The sequence below is a fragment of the Pristis pectinata genome, chromosome 20 (assembly GCF_009764475.1).
Source record: "Pristis pectinata isolate sPriPec2 chromosome 20, sPriPec2.1.pri, whole genome shotgun sequence".
Taxonomy (NCBI): domain Eukaryota; kingdom Metazoa; phylum Chordata; class Chondrichthyes; order Rhinopristiformes; family Pristidae; genus Pristis; species Pristis pectinata.
The window spans coordinates 36,985,755-37,003,436 of NC_067424.1; the positions used below are offsets into that span (position 1 = coordinate 36,985,755).

The 17,682-nt window shown below is 48.5% G+C and overlaps 1 protein-coding gene across 8 annotated transcripts in view; it reads right to left on the reverse strand.

Moving 5' to 3' along the window:
* Nucleotides 1–539: 539 nt before the first annotated feature.
* Nucleotides 540–17,682, reverse strand: part of LOC127580773 (potassium voltage-gated channel subfamily A member 2-like) — a 43,441-nt gene continuing 26,298 nt past the window's right edge. For all 8 annotated transcript variants that reach the window (XM_052034625.1, XM_052034623.1, XM_052034627.1 and 5 more), the window contains one exon: nucleotides 540–4,131. In XM_052034625.1, coding sequence (XP_051890585.1) covers nucleotides 922–2,421 — 1,500 coding nt within the window. In that variant the 5' untranslated portion in view covers nucleotides 2,422–4,131 and the 3' untranslated portion in view covers nucleotides 540–921. The remainder of the gene's footprint in view (nucleotides 4,132–17,682) is intronic.

Genomic DNA, 17,682 nt, shown 5'->3' on the forward strand with positions numbered 1-17,682 from the left:
CTCAACAAAAACCTCCTTGAAAAGAACCTATTAAACAAACTTCTCTCCATGTAGGCAGGGCATACCTTCCTGAAGTACAGGGAGCATATATTACACATCAGTTACATGTTTCAATTCAAACCCGGTCACTTACAGCTACATGGTCACTGGGCTTGAATGAATGCCCCACTGTCTTAGAATTGCAACCTCACTAAATGCCACAAACCTGATTCTCTTTACATGTGTCCCCGTTCCCTGTATCCACACGAGCATTGACTCAGTCTGGTGTGGTCAGGCAAACAGGCTCTGAATTATACTGATAAACGTGAGCTCTGCAAGATGATATATTATATACATGTAAATAACAGTGGCAGGAAGCAATGAGAGTATGGGGAGTTGGATTTCTTGGGAGAGTTGAGCGTTAAATCTTTCACCTCATCCGTATAACTCTAACTGGCCATAGGAGCAAGGATCTCTAAGGTAAACATGAAACAGCAGAATATCTGGGCAAGGAAAGAAATGACCGAGACAACATTGACCATGTGTAACTTATGCTTAACTTTAGTGATAGGATGTAATAAACAGGCAGACAGATTAATCATCCATAGTGTAGAAGTGATATTTAGATAAATAAGCTGAACTAGGCCATTCCAGTAAGGGATTCTGTGGGTTCTCTCTAGTTCCAGATACTCATTATAGTTGTCACATGCAGGATTCTTCTATTTATTTTGGCTTTCCCTAAAGTTAATAGCACATTTCCCAAGTGGAGTGTAATGGAATGTGTCGGGAAGGGTAAAAAGGACATAGTTATCATGTGACTTTTTAATACTCTGAAACAAGTACTAGAAGCTACACTGACAGACACAAAGCAGGCCGTAAACTAAAGAACGGTGAGATGATATAAATGGTGCCTCTCGGATGAGACCAATGTCAGTGAGATGCTCACACGTCACTCCGCATCTTGGTGATGTTCACATAGTTGGGATTGGATAAAGTGCAATTGTCGTTGTGAAGGTTATGTTCGGCGGGCTGTCGAGTGCCACCCATCCCCTCCTGGGTGTACTCTGACTTGCAGATGCTTGAAGTGCTGTTACTTTTCTTCAGATCGGTCACGGATGGGATGGTGGGGCAGCTCTTCACGTGCAGGTACTGGGCCTGCTCCTCGTTCTCCGTCTCCCGGTGGTAGAAGTAGTTGAAGTTGGAGACTATGACGGGCACGGGCAGCGCGATGGTCAGCACCCCGGCGATGGCGCAGAGGGAGCCCACCATCTTGCCCCCGATGGTTATGGGGTACATGTCTCCGTACCCGACGGTTGTCATGGAAACCACGGCCCACCAGAAGGCATCAGGGATGCTGTCGAAGTAGGAGGCAGCCTCGTCGGCCTCGGCAAAGTAGACGGCGCTGGAGAAGAGGATGACTCCGATGAAGAGAAAGAAGATGAGGAGCCCCAGCTCCCTCATGCTGGCCTTCAGAGTCTGCCCGAGGATCTGCAGGCCCTTGGAGTGCCTGGAGAGCTTGAATATTCTGAAGACTCTGACCAGCCGGATGACCCTTAGGATGGCCAGGGACATGGCCTGCTGCCCTTGTTGCTGCCCGTTGCCTGCCTGCTGCTGTTGTTGTTGCTGCTCAGCCAACTCGGTGCCCAGGGTGATGAAGTAGGGAGTAATGGCCACAATGTCAATGATGTTCATGATGTTTCTGAAGAAGTTGGGCTTGCTTGGACAAGCAAACAACCTGACGAGGAACTCGAAGGAGAACCAAATGATGCAGAGGGTCTCAACGATGAAGAAGGGATCAGCGAAGGTTGGGCTGTGATAGGGAGCCGTCTCGTTGTTATATTGAGGTCTTCCTCCAGCTGGATTCTCTTTGTCATCTCTGAAGACGGGGAGCGTTTCCAGGCAGAAGCTGACGATGGAGATGAGGATGACCATGACGGACATGATGGCGATGACTCGGGCAGGTCCTGAGCTCTCGGGGTACTCGAAGAGCAGCCAGATCTGCCGCTGGAACTCGTTCTCTGGTAAAGGCCGCTCCTCTTCCTTGATAAAACCTTCGTCCTCTCTGAACATCTCCATGGCCTCCTCTCCGAGCTCATAGAACCGTATCTCCTCTGCAAAAATGTCCAGGGGCACGTTGACGGGCCTCCGCAGCCTCCCCCCTGACTGGTAGTAGTAGAGGATGGCGTCAAAACTCGGCCGGTTCCTGTCAAAGAAATACTCGTTCCTCAGGGGGTCGAAGTAGCCCATCCTCTTCTTGGGGTCCCCCAGCAGGGTGTCGGGGAACTGCGCCAAGGTCCTCAGCTGAGTCTCAAATCGAAGCCCCGAGATGTTGATAACCACCCGCTCACAGCACTCGTGGTTTTGCTCCAGCCCGTACAAGTCCTGATTCTGGACTGGGAGAGCAGCCAACTCATCAACGTTGTCCCCGTGGGCCACTGTCATGTTGCTGGAGGGAATCACGCTTCCCTCACTGGGGAGCTGGGAACAACTGTTGAATTAGAATGTGGTGGGGTCTTGTGTATTAACTCTCCTAAAACTGGAGAGCAAGAATACTGGGATATCTTGAGTCTCAGGATGGTGGAATACTAAAATTACCTGAATTCTTGAAGTGGGGTTAGTGGATAGTGAGATTGTGGATTCTACAGTCAATCAATCTTGCTGTTATTGGACACTGGAGTTAGTGGATCATAGAGTTAATTGATCCTGGTTTTTAAGGGAATAGCAGATCTTGGATGTTTGTGCAACCGGATCCTGGAATTAATGCATTCTGGAGCTAGATCATATATTCCAGTGAGTGGATCAATAGTGTTAGTCGATCCTGGAATTGTGAATTTGTTGTTGTTGTTTGTGGGTCTTAATGAATCCTAAAGTTAGTAGATCCTGTGCTTCGAGGTTCTTCGTTAGTGGAACTTGTAGCTTTTTATTCTGGTTGTTTCTGGCTCCTGGATCTATAAGAATCTCTTGAAGTTAGTGGATTCTAGAGTTGGAGATGGTGGATTCTGGTGTATCTACAAAAGTTAGGTAATACAGGAGACGGAGATAGATTCTGGAGCTAGAGCTGCTGAATTCTGGATGTTGAAGCTGGGATTTAATGGATTAAGTAGCAGATCCTGGTTGGTATACCCTGGTTTGTACAACCCAAAGTTAGTGTATCTTGTCGTTTATAGATATTAGTGTAATCTAGAGTCATTGATTCATTGTTCCTGGAATTTGTTGGTCCCAGATTTACTAGTTCTAGGAGTTTTTGAGTCCTGTAGCAATGGATATTGTACTTAGTGACTAATGGAGTTTGAGGATACTTGTGGTACGTGGACCTAGAGCTAGTGGATCCCAGAATTTGTTAATTCTAGATTTTATGGATCCTGGAGTTAGTGAACTTTGCAGTTTGTAGATCCCGCAGATTGTGGGTCCTGTAGTCCATAGATCCTGAGGTCTGTGGGGCTTAGTAAATCTGGGTCTCAATGGTTCCTGGGTTAGTTTGGCTTCGTGAGTCAGCACATCCTGGAGTTAATGGCTTCTGGCGTTAGTGGATCTCATGGTTTGTGGATCTTGGAGCATGTGGATTTTGAAGTTTGTAAAACCTGGAGTTGGAGAGTTCTTTACTCCTAGAATTAGTCAATATTGCACTTAGTGGCCAATGGCGTTGGTGGACTGTAGAGTTAATGATTTCTGAGGCTCACGGATTCCTGAAACTGGTGAATCCTACAGTTAACTTGTCCATGTGGTACTTAATGAATTTCAGAGTTGTGTGGTTCGTGAAGTTCATTAATTCTGAAGCTAGTGTCTCGCAGAGACAATGATTCCTGGAATTAATTAGCCCTGTACAGTGGATTCTGGAGTTCGTGATTCCTGTCGTTTGTGGATCCTGAAATGAATGGACTTGAAAGTGGCGGATTCTGGAGTCAGTAGGTCCTGAAATTTGGTAGAGTAAATAAATACTCCTTTCTGGCTAGCAAGCTCCTCCTTCCAGATTTTTTTTAATGCACAAAAGTGTTTCCACAAAAGCAGCAATGGAGAAACCGCTTGGATCTTTGTAACGTTGTGGCACGAGATGTCCTGACTCATCCAGCCCAGTGCCACACCACAAATCTCCAGCGTAGCAGAACACCAGTTTAAAGCAGTGACTTGTACTCAGGAGAATTTCGATGGAACCTAAATCAAAAGAGAAGAAAATGTTATCTACTCCATCCGTCAGGCAGGAGAGATATATATCTATAGAGCACGGTGAGGGAGAATGGAATTGGAAAAGAAAAGAAAGAAATGTGTGTGAAAGTCAATGAAGCTAGGGAACAGTCAGACTAAAGAACACGTGGATGGGGAGAAAACAAGCAATGGATTGGCAGATAAAGGGCAAGAGAAGGGAAGTTGAAAAAAGAGATAGGAAGCAGGGTTAAATTATGATGAGCAGCCAGGTTCTAGAACATTGATTCGGAGATGGAAGTTCGAATCCCATCCATGGAATTTGTTCAAGTCATTAACTAAAAGCTGATTTTTTAAAATAAAAAACTGTCTCAATGACAGTAACCGTGAAACTACCAAGATAGTTGTGAAAAGAGGAAAATCAAAAGAAAGCTGCAGATGCTGGAAAGCTGAAATAAAAACAGACAACACTGGGAATACTCAGTGGGTCAGGCAGCATCTGTGGAAGGAGGTAGGTCTGATGAAAGGTCCTGGACCTGAATCATTAAACTGTTTCTCTCTCCATAGATGCTGTTTATGCATTGAGGGGATGGTGGCATTGGGATCAGCTGGAACCTGTGAGAGGAGGCACAGTAAAGAGAAAGGAGATGAAACTGCAAGAGCGACCAGGTAAGTTGACAGAGAGGTCCCTGTGTTTGAACTTTAAATGCTTGTTTGATGCTGAACTGCCATTCGTGGAATTTTCAAAAACTAGTCATTAATAGGAATTTTATTTAATGTACTGTGCAGTGTGATTTTCTTGGCAATGCACTGTTCAGACCAGTGTCCTTTTATAGAAAGTAAAGGGGGGAGAAGAGAGTGAGAAAAAAGAACTAAGGAAAGCGAGTGAGAGGGAACAAAATGGAGTGAACGTGCGAGAGAGAGAGAGAGTGAAAGGGAACATAGAGGGAACAAAAGAGAGTGAATGTGTGAGAGAGAGAATGTGAAAGGGAACATGAAGGTTCAGAGAGCTGGAAGGCTGAAAGTGAGAGAGACGGAAATTAGAGAGGGTGAAGAGGGAGGGAAAGAGCATAGGGTCAGTGTAAATGAGTGGGATTGAACTGGAGAGGGAGAGAGCAGGGACATGAAGCAGAAAGGGACTGAGAATGTGAATAGAGACTAAGCGATGTCATAGAGCATGAAACCAGATGCTTCAGCCCAACACATCTGTGCTGGTCAAGATGTCCACGTGAGCTACTCTCACTTGCCTGTGTTTGGCCCATATCCCTCTCAGCCTTTCCTATCCATGTGCCTGGCCAAATGTCTTTCAGACTTTGAAATTTTTCCTGCCTCTACAGCTTGTTCTACATACCCACCACCCTCTCATGAAAAAGTTTCCCCTCAGTTCCCCTTTAAAACTTTCCCCTCTCACCTTAAATCTATAGCTTCTAGTTTTAGCCTCCCCTGTCCTGGGAACCTCCACCTTATCTACGCCCCCCATGATTTTATATACTTCTAAGTGGTCACCCTCAACCTCCTATGTTCCAAGTTAAAGTATCCCAGCCTAACCAGTCACTCCTTATAACTCAAGCCCTCCAGTCCCAGTAATATCCTCACAAATCTTTTCTGCACCCTTTCCAGTTTAATGATTTCCTTCCTATAGCTGGGCGACCAGAACTGCGCACGTCACTCCAAGTGCCGTCTCACCGACGTCTTGTGACACGATATCCCAATTCCTGTGAGGAGAGGGAGATGGAGAGTCAGACTGCAAGTCAGACTGCATGAAGGAAAGACAGAAGGAAGGTGAAGAGTGAGATTTATAGAGCAAGGAAGATAAAAGAAAGATGCTTTTATTTAGCATTTTTTACAGCCCCAGGATATCCCAATGCATTTTATGTAAGCGCTTTCCGAAAGTTCTTTTCAAGTGGGAACGCCATTATAATTTCAATCATCAGTCAATGCCAATTCAGCCGTGTCTGACTGTAAGTGGGATGAGGAAGGATGACGGAAAGATGACTGTGAAGGAGAAGATGTGACAAGGGGTACGGAGCAGAGCAAACGGAACAAACAGGCCAAAAAGAAAGGGAACAAGAGTTTGAAGAAGGGAGGAGTGATGAGCAGGTAAAATGGAAGTACAAATGACAGGGAGCTGGGAGGGCTAAAGAGAGAGAGTAGAGAGAAATTGTGGACAAGAACTGTGAAAGAAATAAGGATTGAAAGGGATGGTGAAGAGTGGGAATGAGATTGGTAAATTGGTTTATTATTGTCACCTATACTGAGGTACAGTGAAGAGCTTTGTTTTGCACGCCTCCCATACAGATTATGACATGGATCCATATGGGGTAGAGGGATTATGGTGGAGAAGCCGAAAGGGGGCATAATGAAGAAGCCAAAATGGAGAGAGGGGAGTTGGAAAAGATATAGAACATTGAGAGTGAAAGGGGGGGGGGGGGGGAGGAGGAGGAGGAGAGAGAGAGAGAGAGGGAGAGAGAAAGGAGAAAGGTATGAAGGAGAAAGTCCACAGCGAGAATCTGAGAATAGTAGAGGGTAGGGGTGATAGCAGTGAAAGGTTCAAGCCGGAGAGATAGAGACTGGAGAGGGTAAAGGAGAGAGTATTAGAGAGAAGAAAGCTGAAGAGAGTGATAGAGACGGTAGAGGATGAAGGAAAGTGGGGTAATGGAGAGTGAGGTCAAGATTGGAGCTGGTGAAGGAGAGTTTTTAAATAGCAGGAACCTAATACTGTTGAAGCAATGTCAAAGATAAACTGGGATTAGGGCAGGGTTAGTGTAGGTGTCTGCTTGATGGTTAGCACGCACACAGTGGGCCGACGGATTTGTTTCCAGGCTCTGTGGCTCCATGACGTTAGAAAGCTCAAAGGGATGTCGGAAGTATAGGGGTGAAATTGAAAGGGAAATTTGGAAAGCAAACAGCAGGCATGAAAGGATACTGGCAGGTAAAAGAAAATCCAGACGTGTTCTGTAGGTACATAAGGATCAGGAGGATAAGGGACACTAGTGAGGCCTCATTTGGAATACTGTGCACAGTTTTGGGCCCCATATCTTAGGAAGGATGTGCTGATGTTGGAGAGGGTTCAGAGGAGATTTATGAGGATGATTCCTGGAATGAAAGGGCTTATGTATGATGAGCTTTTGTCGGCTCTTGGACTGTACTCACTGGAGTACAGAAGAATGAGAGGGGACCTCGTAGAGACATTTAAAATGTTGAAAGGACTGGACAGAGTAGATGTGGCCAGGCTGTTTCCCTTGGTGGGTGAGTCCAGGACCAGAGGGCACAATCTTAGAATTAGAGGGTACAGGTTTAAAACAGAGATGAGGAGAAATTTCTTTAGCCAGAGGGTGGTGGATTTGTGGAATTCCTTGTCAGGTACAGTAGTGGAGGCCAGATCATTGGAGGCGTTTAAGGAAGAGATAGATAGATATCTAAATGGTCGGGGTATCAAGGGATATGGGGATAAGGCCGGAAATTGGGGTTAGAATAGTTTTATTTTTTTTGCCCCCCCCCCCCAATTTCTCATTTCTTTTTCTTTTTTCCCTTTTCCTTGGAGCAGACTCGATGGGCCAAATGGCCTACTTCTGCTCCCTTGTCTTGTGATCTTGTGAACAAAGGAAACAGGGGGCCTATGAGGGACCAACAATGGTGTCTTTACAAAAGAGGTGTTGTAGTTAATGAGGAAGTGTGTGGAATATTTGCACGGGTTAAGCATTGTAAAAGAGGAAGTATTAACATCTTTGAAACTGACAAATCACTAAGCCCAGATGAAGTATTTCCCAGGCTGTGAAGAGAAGCGAGGAGGGATGACATTGCTGAGGTTCTGACCAGTTTTCAAACATCTGTGGCCTCAGGGGTGCTGCTGGAAGACTGGAGACCTGCTGATGCTGCAAAACTGGAGCAACTGACACACTGAACATTACTGAAGTTTGTTTAACGTCACTGGTGGGAGACTTATTGGAATCGATTCTGAGGGACAGGTAGAAACCTCAGTCGGAAAGACACAGGATCAGTCAAGGACAGTCGACATTTGTTAAGGGATGGTCACATTGGCTAAACTTGATTGAACTTTTTGAAGAGGGTAGCAAGTAGGATCGACGTAAAACAGGAAGGAACGATGCTTGTTGAGTATTGTGATCATTACACCATGTTACAGGAAAAATGCGACTGAACTGAATGGAATTCCAGTGGAAATTTATAAAGATCTTGCCAGGACTGGAAAATATTGCAGGCACGGTAGTGTAGTGGTTAGCGTAATGCTTTACAGCGCCAGCGACCCGGGTTCAATTCCAGCCACTGTCTGTAAGGAGTTTGTACGTTCTCCCCGTGTCTGTGTGGGTTTCCTCCGGGTGCTCCAGTTTCCTACCACATTCCAAAGACGTATGGGTTAGAAGTTGTGGCATGCTACATTGGCGCTGGAAGTGTGGCAAATACTTGTGGGCTTGCCCAGAACACTCTACGCAAAGATGTATTTTCACTGTGTGTTTCGATTGTACATGTGACTAATAAAGAAATCTTATCTTATCAGCTTCAAGGAAAGATTGGTTAGGATGTTCTTTTCTCTGGAGTAGTGATGGCTGAAGAGGGTCTGAATTGAGGTGTATGAAATCATGAGGGGCCTAGACAGTAGACATTCCTTCAGTAGACCAGAGGGCAGAGACTCAAAATAAGTGGTAGAAAGACTAGAGGGGAAATTAGGGAGAAGTGGCAGGGAGATTAGAGGGGAAATTAGGGAGAAAAGAATCATTCAAAGGGAGGTTTAGGAAGAAAGCCTCATCATGATTAAAATGTTCCACACCTGGAGTATTGTGGACAGTTTTGGTTCCCTATTATAAGGGAGGCACCCTTAAGCTGGAAAGAGCACAAAGAAGATGTATGAGGATGTTGCCAGGATACGAGGGGCTAGGTTATAGGGAGAGGTTGGGCAGGCTAGGACTTTATTCCTTGGAATGTAGGATACTGAAAGGGTGACTTTATAGAGGTGTGTAAAACCATGATGAGTATAGGCAGCGTGAATGCACACAGTCATTTTTCCCAGGGAAAGGGAACCAAAAACTCGAGGGCATAGGTTTAAGGTGAGAGGTGAAAGACTTGAAAGGGACCTGAGGTGCAACTTTTTCACGCAGAGGGTGGTGTGTACAGGGAACGAGCTGCCAGAGGAAGTGGTTGAGGCAGGTACATTAACAACATTTAAAAGATATTTGGACAGGGATAGGAAAGGTTTAGAGGAATATGGGCCAAATGCGGGGAAATGGGATCAGATTAGATGGGTCGGCATGGATGAGCTGGGCCTGTTTCCGTGCTGTATGACACTATGACTCTATTTGTTCTTGGAGAGCGGTGACGTGCAGGGCTGTGCATCAAGTACAGGAAGCTAGGATGATGGTAGGAGCCTTTTTTCAACTGGAACAAGCACAAAGGGCCATGCAGGCGTCTTCTGTGCCATATTAGAGAGGAACAGAGGAGAAGAAACTGGGGAAGGGGAAGGAGAGAGGGATGGAGAGCGAGATGGTGATGGGTGAGATGCAGACAGGAGGCAGTGAAGGAGAAAGAAGGAAAACACAAAACAGTGCTCGAAATAGGAAAGTGCTGGTGGACGGAAGATAACAGAGATGGACAGAGTAACGTAAGAGAGAGCAGGTAAGTTAGAGACGGGGAATGCGAAGGATAGGGTAATGAGAGTAGTAAAACTCTTGCAAATTTCTACAGATGTACGGTGGAGAGCATTCTGACTGGCTGCATCACCGCCTGGTATGGAGGCTCCAATGTGTAGGATCGGAAGAGGCTGCAGAGGGTTGTAGACTCAGCCAGCTCCATCACGGACGCAACCCTCCCCGCCATCGAGGACATCTTTAAGAGGCGGTGCCTCAACAAGGTGGCATCCATCACTAAGGACCCTCACCACCCGGGACATGCCCTCTTCTCGTTACCACCATCGGGGAGGAGGTACAGGAACCTGAAGACCCACACTCAAAGTTTCAGGAACAGCTTCTTCCCCTCCGCCATCAGATTTCTGAACGGTCCATGAAACCAGGAACCTCGTTATTCCTCTTTTGCGCTATTTATCACTATTTATTTCTTTTTGTAACCTATAGTAATTTTTTAATGTCTTCATGTCTTGCACTGTACTGCCGCCACAAGACAACAAATTTCGTGACATACGTCAGTGATAATAAACCCGATTCTGATTCTGAAACAGGGCAGGGAGTACACAGGGACACGGAGGTCAGTGGAGGAGGAAGGATGGCGAGCAGGGAGGGTAAATGGTGGAGGGACACAGCAGGGAGAGTTGAAGAGAAAGGGATGAAAGGCCGGCAGACTGGAGGGGAGGGAAGAGGAGAGCAGGAAAAGGAGTGAGGGAATGAGGAAACTTAGAAGCAAAAGATAGATAATAGCGGAAAAAGGGGACAGTACAAGGAAAAACGAGAGGGAAAGAGAATGGGTGGTAACGAAGAGCGAAAGGAAGCAGGGAGGAGAAAGCAGAGGGGAATAGGGTGAGGAATGGAGGGATGGGTGGTGAGTGAGGAGTGGATACAGATCAGGAAGTAAAACAGAAAGATTATGGACAAAGGAAGTGGAGAGTAAGGAAGGGAGAAATGTGAAGCTGCGAGAGTAAAAGTGAGGAGTGTGGGATGAAGAGTCTGAGGGGTGAAAGAGAGAAGGAAAGCGAACAGTGAGAGTAAAGACATAGGGATAGACAGACTAAAGGAAACCGCTGCACGGAGCAGTGAGAGTGAAGGGGAGAGAGCTCGGAACCAGCTCAGTCGAAGAGGGAGGGACAAAGCAGGGAGAACGATGGAGAAAGATGTGGCCATCAGTAGGAAAAAGGAGACTGGGGCACAGGGGGTAAGGATGAAGGTGTTGTGGGGAGTGAGGGGAAAGGAGGGATGGATAGAGATCAGGGACTGGAATAGAGAGGTGGACAGAGAACAAGGCGAATGAAGGGAGGAGAGGCAGAGAGCTGTGAGGTTGGGGGAATGGGAGCAGTAAGAAGAAAAGGGACCGGAGTGGTTAGTAGCTGGATAGAGGGCGGTGTAAAGAGGCACCAATAGCACAGGGAGGGAGGCACGAGAAAGGAGAAACCAAAAGGAGGGACTGTAAACGAAAGAGGGATCACGATGAGATTAAAGGGGAGAGGGGCAGAGTGCAGGGACGGCAAAGGTGAGAGTGGCAAAGAGCTAGGAGGTTAAAGCAGGCAGGATAAGGGGAGGGAGGGAAAGGAGTCAGTGAGAGTACAGAACAGAGAGGGCAGTGTAGAGCTGGGAGGGTGCGGAAACTGGGTTGGTGGAGGGGAAGGGATTCGAGAGCAGGAAGAGTGAGAGGAAAAACAGCAGAGAGTAAATGGAGAGGGAGAGGGAGTGGTGCGTGCAAGAAGAGGGACAAAGAGCAGTGAGTGTGAAAGAGAAGGGAATAGAGACAAGGGAAAGCAGAGAGGGCTGGAGATCAGAGGGTAAAGCAGAGAGGGCTGGAGATCAGAGGGCAAAGCAGAGAGGGCTGGAGATCAGAGGGCAAAGCAGAGAGGGCTGGAGATCAGAGGGCAAAGCAGAGAGGGCTGGAGATCAGAGGGCAAAGCAGAGAGGCTGGAGATCAGAAGGTAAAGCAGAGAGGGCTGGAGATCAGAGGGTAAAGCAGAGAGGGCTGGAGATCAGAGGGTAAAGCAGAGAGGGCTGGAGATCAGAGGGTAAAGCAGAGAGGGCTGGAGATCAGAGGGTAAAGCAGAGAGGGCCGGATAATGGAACCGAATGCATCAACAGCACCGAGTGGAATATAAAGGACAGAGCGAGAAGGAGCAAGAAGAAGGGAATAGGGAGCAGGGAATGTGAGAGTGAGAGGGCGAGAAGGCAGGGAAAGTAGAGACGGAGAAAGGGCATGGAGATTGGAAGGGAGAGGGGTAAAAAGTCGAGAGGCACAGTAAGTATGGCGAAGAGAGACAGCAAGGAGAGCAAAGGAGAGGCGTTGTTTCTAGGAGAGGGGGATGGTGAGCATGGAGGGTGAAGGAGTGATGGACAACAGGAAAAGTAGAGGAGAAAGAAGTATGGAAGACAGTGGATAATGGAGAGTGCTAAAGAGCAGAGAGGCCAGGTGAGGGAGGAACAGAGAAAAGAATGGGAGGTTGAAGGAGAATGGGTTTGAGAGCAGTGACGGCAAAGCAGGTGCAGTACAGAGCAGTGCATAGACGAGAGGAAAGGAAGCGAGAATACAGGCAGGGAGAGAAGGATGGAGAGGAGCAGAGAGCAGGAAGGGTAAATAGGGAACGGGGTGGAGAACAGAGAGGAAAAGTGGGTTACAGGGATGGAGAGCACGGGGAGGTTGAAAAAGTGTGTAAAGTCCAGGACTGGAGACAGAAACCCACCTGGGTCACTCTCTCTTCTCCCCTCTCCCATCAGGCAGAAGATACAGGAGCCTGAGGGCACGTACCACCAGGCTCAAGGACAGCTTCTACCCCACTGTGATAAGACTATTGAACTGTTCCCTTATACGATGAGATGGACTCTGACCTCACAATCTACCTTGTTATGACCTTGCGCCTTATTGTCTACCTGCAATGCACTTCCCTGTAGCTGTGACACTTTACTCTGTATTCTGTTATTGGTTTTACCCTGTACTACCTCAGCGCACTGTGCAATGAATTGATCTGTATGAACGGTATGCAAGACAAGTTTTTCACTGTACCTCAGTACAAGTGACAATAATAAACCTAGACCAACCAATCCCAGTGCAGTTGGTAGAGAGACTCAAGGAAGGTGGAGGCAGTGAAAGCTACGAGAGGTGCAGAGAGTCAAGAACAGTGACAGGGAGATGAAGAGAAGATGATGGATGACGGGGGATCACAGTGAAATGGAGGCTGGCAGGTAGGCCCTTAAGCAGGTACTGGACAGAGATGTGCATAGCATGGGTGGGAAGGACAGAGGGGGAGGTGCAGACGGGGAGTTAGCAGGGAGTGTGATGGAGAAGCACAGGATAACAGAGAGAGATGTCTGACCCTCACTGTCCTCAGTGCCCCTCTGACTCCTCATCGGCACTCTAGTGTCTGGGTCAGTCTCGCACTCTCTGTGAGGGAGGTGCAGGGAGGGCGGGGAAGGTGACAGGCCAGTACAGAGAATGGTGAAGGAGAGTGAGGGCGAGGGGGAGTAGGTGGTACAGAGATCGGGATGGTCTGACAAAAAGGGGAGAGTGGGGAGCAGGAACGGTGATGCAGGGACGATGAGGTCAGGGAGTGAGAGCCCCGGGAGGAGGGAGGGTAACGAGCGGCCCAGAGTGTGGCGAGGGTGATAGGGAGGTCAAGGCGGGTTGGCAGAGGCAAACGGAGCAGGTAGTGCAACAGAGTGAGAGTGTCGGGAGAACAAGTGGGGAGGTTAATAGAGAGGCAGGTGATGGGGATCATGAGTGAGAGGTGCAAGGTGCAGGGAGAGTAAGAGGCAGGCAGAGAGTTCGGGGAGTCTGACAAGAGAGGGGCAAAGCGGTAAACAGGCACTGAGGTTACTGAGGGCCTGGAGAGCAGGAAGGGTGACAGACAGAGGCACAAAGAGAGAGGGAGACGTGTGTCACAGAAAATGTGGTGCATCAGGGTGAGGCAGCGAGAGTGGGAAGGGTGTCAGAAAGGCACAGAGAGAGAGAGAGAGAGGCAGGTGATGGAGCGGCAAAAAACAACGGTGGGAGGCATGAGTTCAAAGAGACATACAGAGAAAAGAGACAGTGAGGGACACACACAGGGTGCAGAGGATAAAAGAGAGCAAAGTCAGGTAAAAAGAGTAGAAGGAGAGGCACCAGGAGTGGAGTGTTGGGGAGGTGCAGAGAGTGATGGGGAATGTAGAGAGAAGCACGAGTGTCGAGAGAGTGACAGAGGTACAGAGATCAACAGAGGAGGACAGAGAGGGGCACAAAGAGGTAGAAGAATGGCAGAGAACAGGAGTGACAGATGGGTGCAGAGAGACGGAGAAAAAAGAAACTGCTGATGCTGGAGTCTGGAGCAAAAGAACAGCCTGCTGGAGGAACTCAGTGGGTGAGGCAGAGGCAAATGGACAGTCGAGTGCAGAGAGCGCGGTGATGTGGAGAGAAGGCAGGGACTGGGCACTGAAGAGGCTGACCCGCTAGGGTCACGTCAAATAATGGACCTCACTCACAGGGCTAAATACCTACTCCTGCTCCTATTTTCGATGTTTCTGTCACCCTTCCCCTTTGCTCACTGATCTTGTGAAGTAACCTTTCACGTGGCACCTTATCGAAAGTCTTCTGGTAATCCAAATACACTATGTCTACTGGTTCCCCTTTATCCACCTTGATGGTTGCATTCTCAAAGAACTCGAGCAAATTTGTCAAACACAATTGTCCTTTAATAAATCCGTACTGATTTTTCGATTGCCTAATGATTTTCTGTCTCTTTACTAACACGTTCTGGCATCTTCCCAATGACAGACAGTAGGCTAACTGGCCTTGCAGTTCTTGCCATCCTGTTCCCTCCTTTCCTGAATAGTGGCCTTACATTTGCAGTTTTCCAGTCCTCTGGGACCTCTCCAGCATCTGGGGAATCTCAGTAGATCACAGCCAATGCATCCACTTCACTGCAGACATTTCCTCTAAGATCCGTGGTTGCTGGTCATCAGGTCCAAGGGAACCATGAACCATCAACCACCAAGGGACCCCTTTCATTTTTCCCAGCACTACTGCTCGAGTGATCGAGATGGTTTTAACTTCTTGTGACCCACTGATTATTTGCTATTGCCAGGAGACAGGGACGGAGAGGTACAGGTCTCACAGAATCAGATAGCATCACGGAATGGTGACAGCATAGGAGGCCATTCAGCCCCACACATCTGTGCCAGCTGTCTACCAATGCAACTCTCTAGTTCCACCACTCAGCCTTTCCTCTTGTGCCTTGAAATTCTTTTCTCCACCGTATATTCAATTTCTTTTTGAAAGCAGCAGTGCATCTCTGATTCGAACAGTGTGCAACAAAAAGAAATGTTTTTCCTCATATCGCTCTTCCCCAGGACTTCTAATCCTCGAGCCGTCTGCCAATGGGGACAGCCTCTCACCGTCCACTCTTTCGTATATTTCTATCAATTTTCCCCTCAAGGTTTCTTTTTCTCTTCCAAAGGAACAGTCACAGCCTCTCCAATCTGTCCTTCTGACTGCAGTCCCACATCGCAGGAACTGTCGTTATAGTTTCTTTTCTGGACCCTCTCTTACACCCTAAAACCTTCCGATAACGAAGCAACAATACTCCAGTTGAAGCTGGACCAGTGTTATATAAAGATTCAGCATGACATCCCTGCTTTCACACTCTGTGCCTCTATTTATAGAGCCTGGTATTGTATCTGCCTTATTAACTGCTTTCTCTACTTGTCCTGCCATTTTCAATGACTTGTACACACAAATCTGGATTGCCTTTAACAAATTTGTCCTGGCTTGACTTACTTAATGGAATTTCCTCCCAGTGACTATTAATCCTGTCCCAAATATCAAATTAAGGCACGGAAGACTGAGAGGGACAGAGAGAGGGAGAAGGAGAGGGAGAGCAAAGCTCATCAGTGAAGCACAGGGAACACAGGGAGAGAGAGAAAGGGTTCCAGAAGAGGAGCAGAGAGTGAGAGAGGGACAGAGAACACGGAGGGTGAGAGAAGAGCACGGAGAGTTCAGGTGGTGACAGAAAGAGAGCGACAAAGAAAGGAAAGTACAGAGGAGTCAGGGTGACAGAGAGGCAGGGAACCATGAGGCACAGAGGTGAAAGAGGAACAGAGAGGGGAGGGGAGGCACAGAGTTTGCAGACAGAGATGGAGAGACACCGAGTTTGTAGTGAGATACAGAGAGCAGGGGACACTGATGCGGTCGTGGGAGACGGGGGATAGGGAAAGGGCCACAGAGAGTGGAGCAGGTGTCGGATAACAGAGACCCTCAGAGAGTACAGGGAAGACAGAGGGCGACTGCGAACGCAGCAGTCATGGAAAAACTGAGAGTGGAGGGAGAGCAAATGGATCAGGGAGTGTGAGATAGCGGGTGCAGAGGATCAGCGAGGTCCCGGGGGTGCAGGAGGTGATAGAGGCACAGAAATCCAAGGGAGAGAGTGCAGAATGTGACAGAGGGGCACTGAAATCAAGGAGAGAAATGGAACGTCACAGGGAGCAGGGAGAGTGACAGATGAGCACACAGAGGGGAGAGGGCCACAGAGAGAGACGGAGAGGGGAGAGGGCCACAGAGAGAGACGGAGAGGGCCACAGAGAGAGATGGAGAGGCGAGAGGGTCACAGAGAGAGACAGAGAGGGCCACAGAGAGAGACGGAGAGGGCCACAGAGAGAGATGGAGAGGGGAGAGGACCACAGAGAGAGATGGAGAGGGCCACAGAGAGAGATGGAGAGGGGAGAGGGCCACAGAGAGAGACAGAGAGGGCCACAGAGAGAGATGGAGAGGGGAGAGGGTCACAGAGAGAGACAGAGAGGGCCACAGAGAGAGATGGAGGGGGGAGAGGGCCACAGAGTGAGATGGAGAGGGGAGAGGGCCACAGAGAGAGATGGAGAGGGCCATAGAGAGAGATGGAGAGGGGAGAGGGCTACAGAGAGGGACAGAGAGGGATGAGGGCCACAGATAGAGATTGAGATGGGGAGGGCCACAGGGAGAGGAGAGGGCTACAGAGAGACACTGACGTCAAAGAGAGGACATGACTTTAGGGTGAAAGGGGAAAGGTTTAGGGGGAACATCAGAGGGAACTTCTTCACTCAAAGAGTGGTGGGAGTGTGGAATGGGCTGCCATCTGATGTGGTAAATGCGGGCTCGGTCTCGGTCTCAACTTTTAAGAGTAAATTGGATAGATACATGGACGAGAGAGGTCTGGAGGGATATGGGCTGGGGGCAGGTAAATGGGACTAGCCGACTAATGTTTCGGCACAGACTAGAAGAGCTGAATGGCCTGTTTTCTGTGCTGTAGTTTTTCTATGGTTTCTATGGACCCAGCAGCAAAGGGGTGGGGGGGGGGGAGGGGGGGAATAGAGAGCACAAGGATGGACAAAGAATATGGGTTGAGCAGTGTGAGGGATGGTTACAGACGGGTGTGTGTGGGGGTGGGGGAGTTGGACACCAACCACAAAATGGGAAAATGAGACCCTGGGGGGACGAACACAGAGCAAGGGTGGGATGGGGCAGGGCGGAGAACACAGGGTGCTGAGAGAGCTTAGAGAGATCAGAGCACACAGGGGAAACAGAGCGCATGGGGGTAACAGAGAGATAGAGGGACAAGAGAGAGATGGTGGGATGGGGGAGCAGACAGGGGAGGGGATCAGAGAGCACAGAGAGGATGCAGAGGGAGACAGAGGCACCCAGATGAGAGCAGCAGTGAGAGTGACAGAGGCACGGGGAGAGGGATAGAGAGGCATGGTGAGTACGGGTTGGGGCAAGAGAGTGCAGGTGGGGACAGAGAGGCACAGAAGTGAAAGAAGGGGACAGGCAGCACAGAGTGAGACACAGAGGCAGACAGATGAATAGAGAGGCACAGAGAGAGGGCAGTGTGACAAGGAGGTGCAGATATCAAATAGAAGCACTGAGAATGGAAAGTGAGAGAGGAACGGAGAGCACAGCAGGACA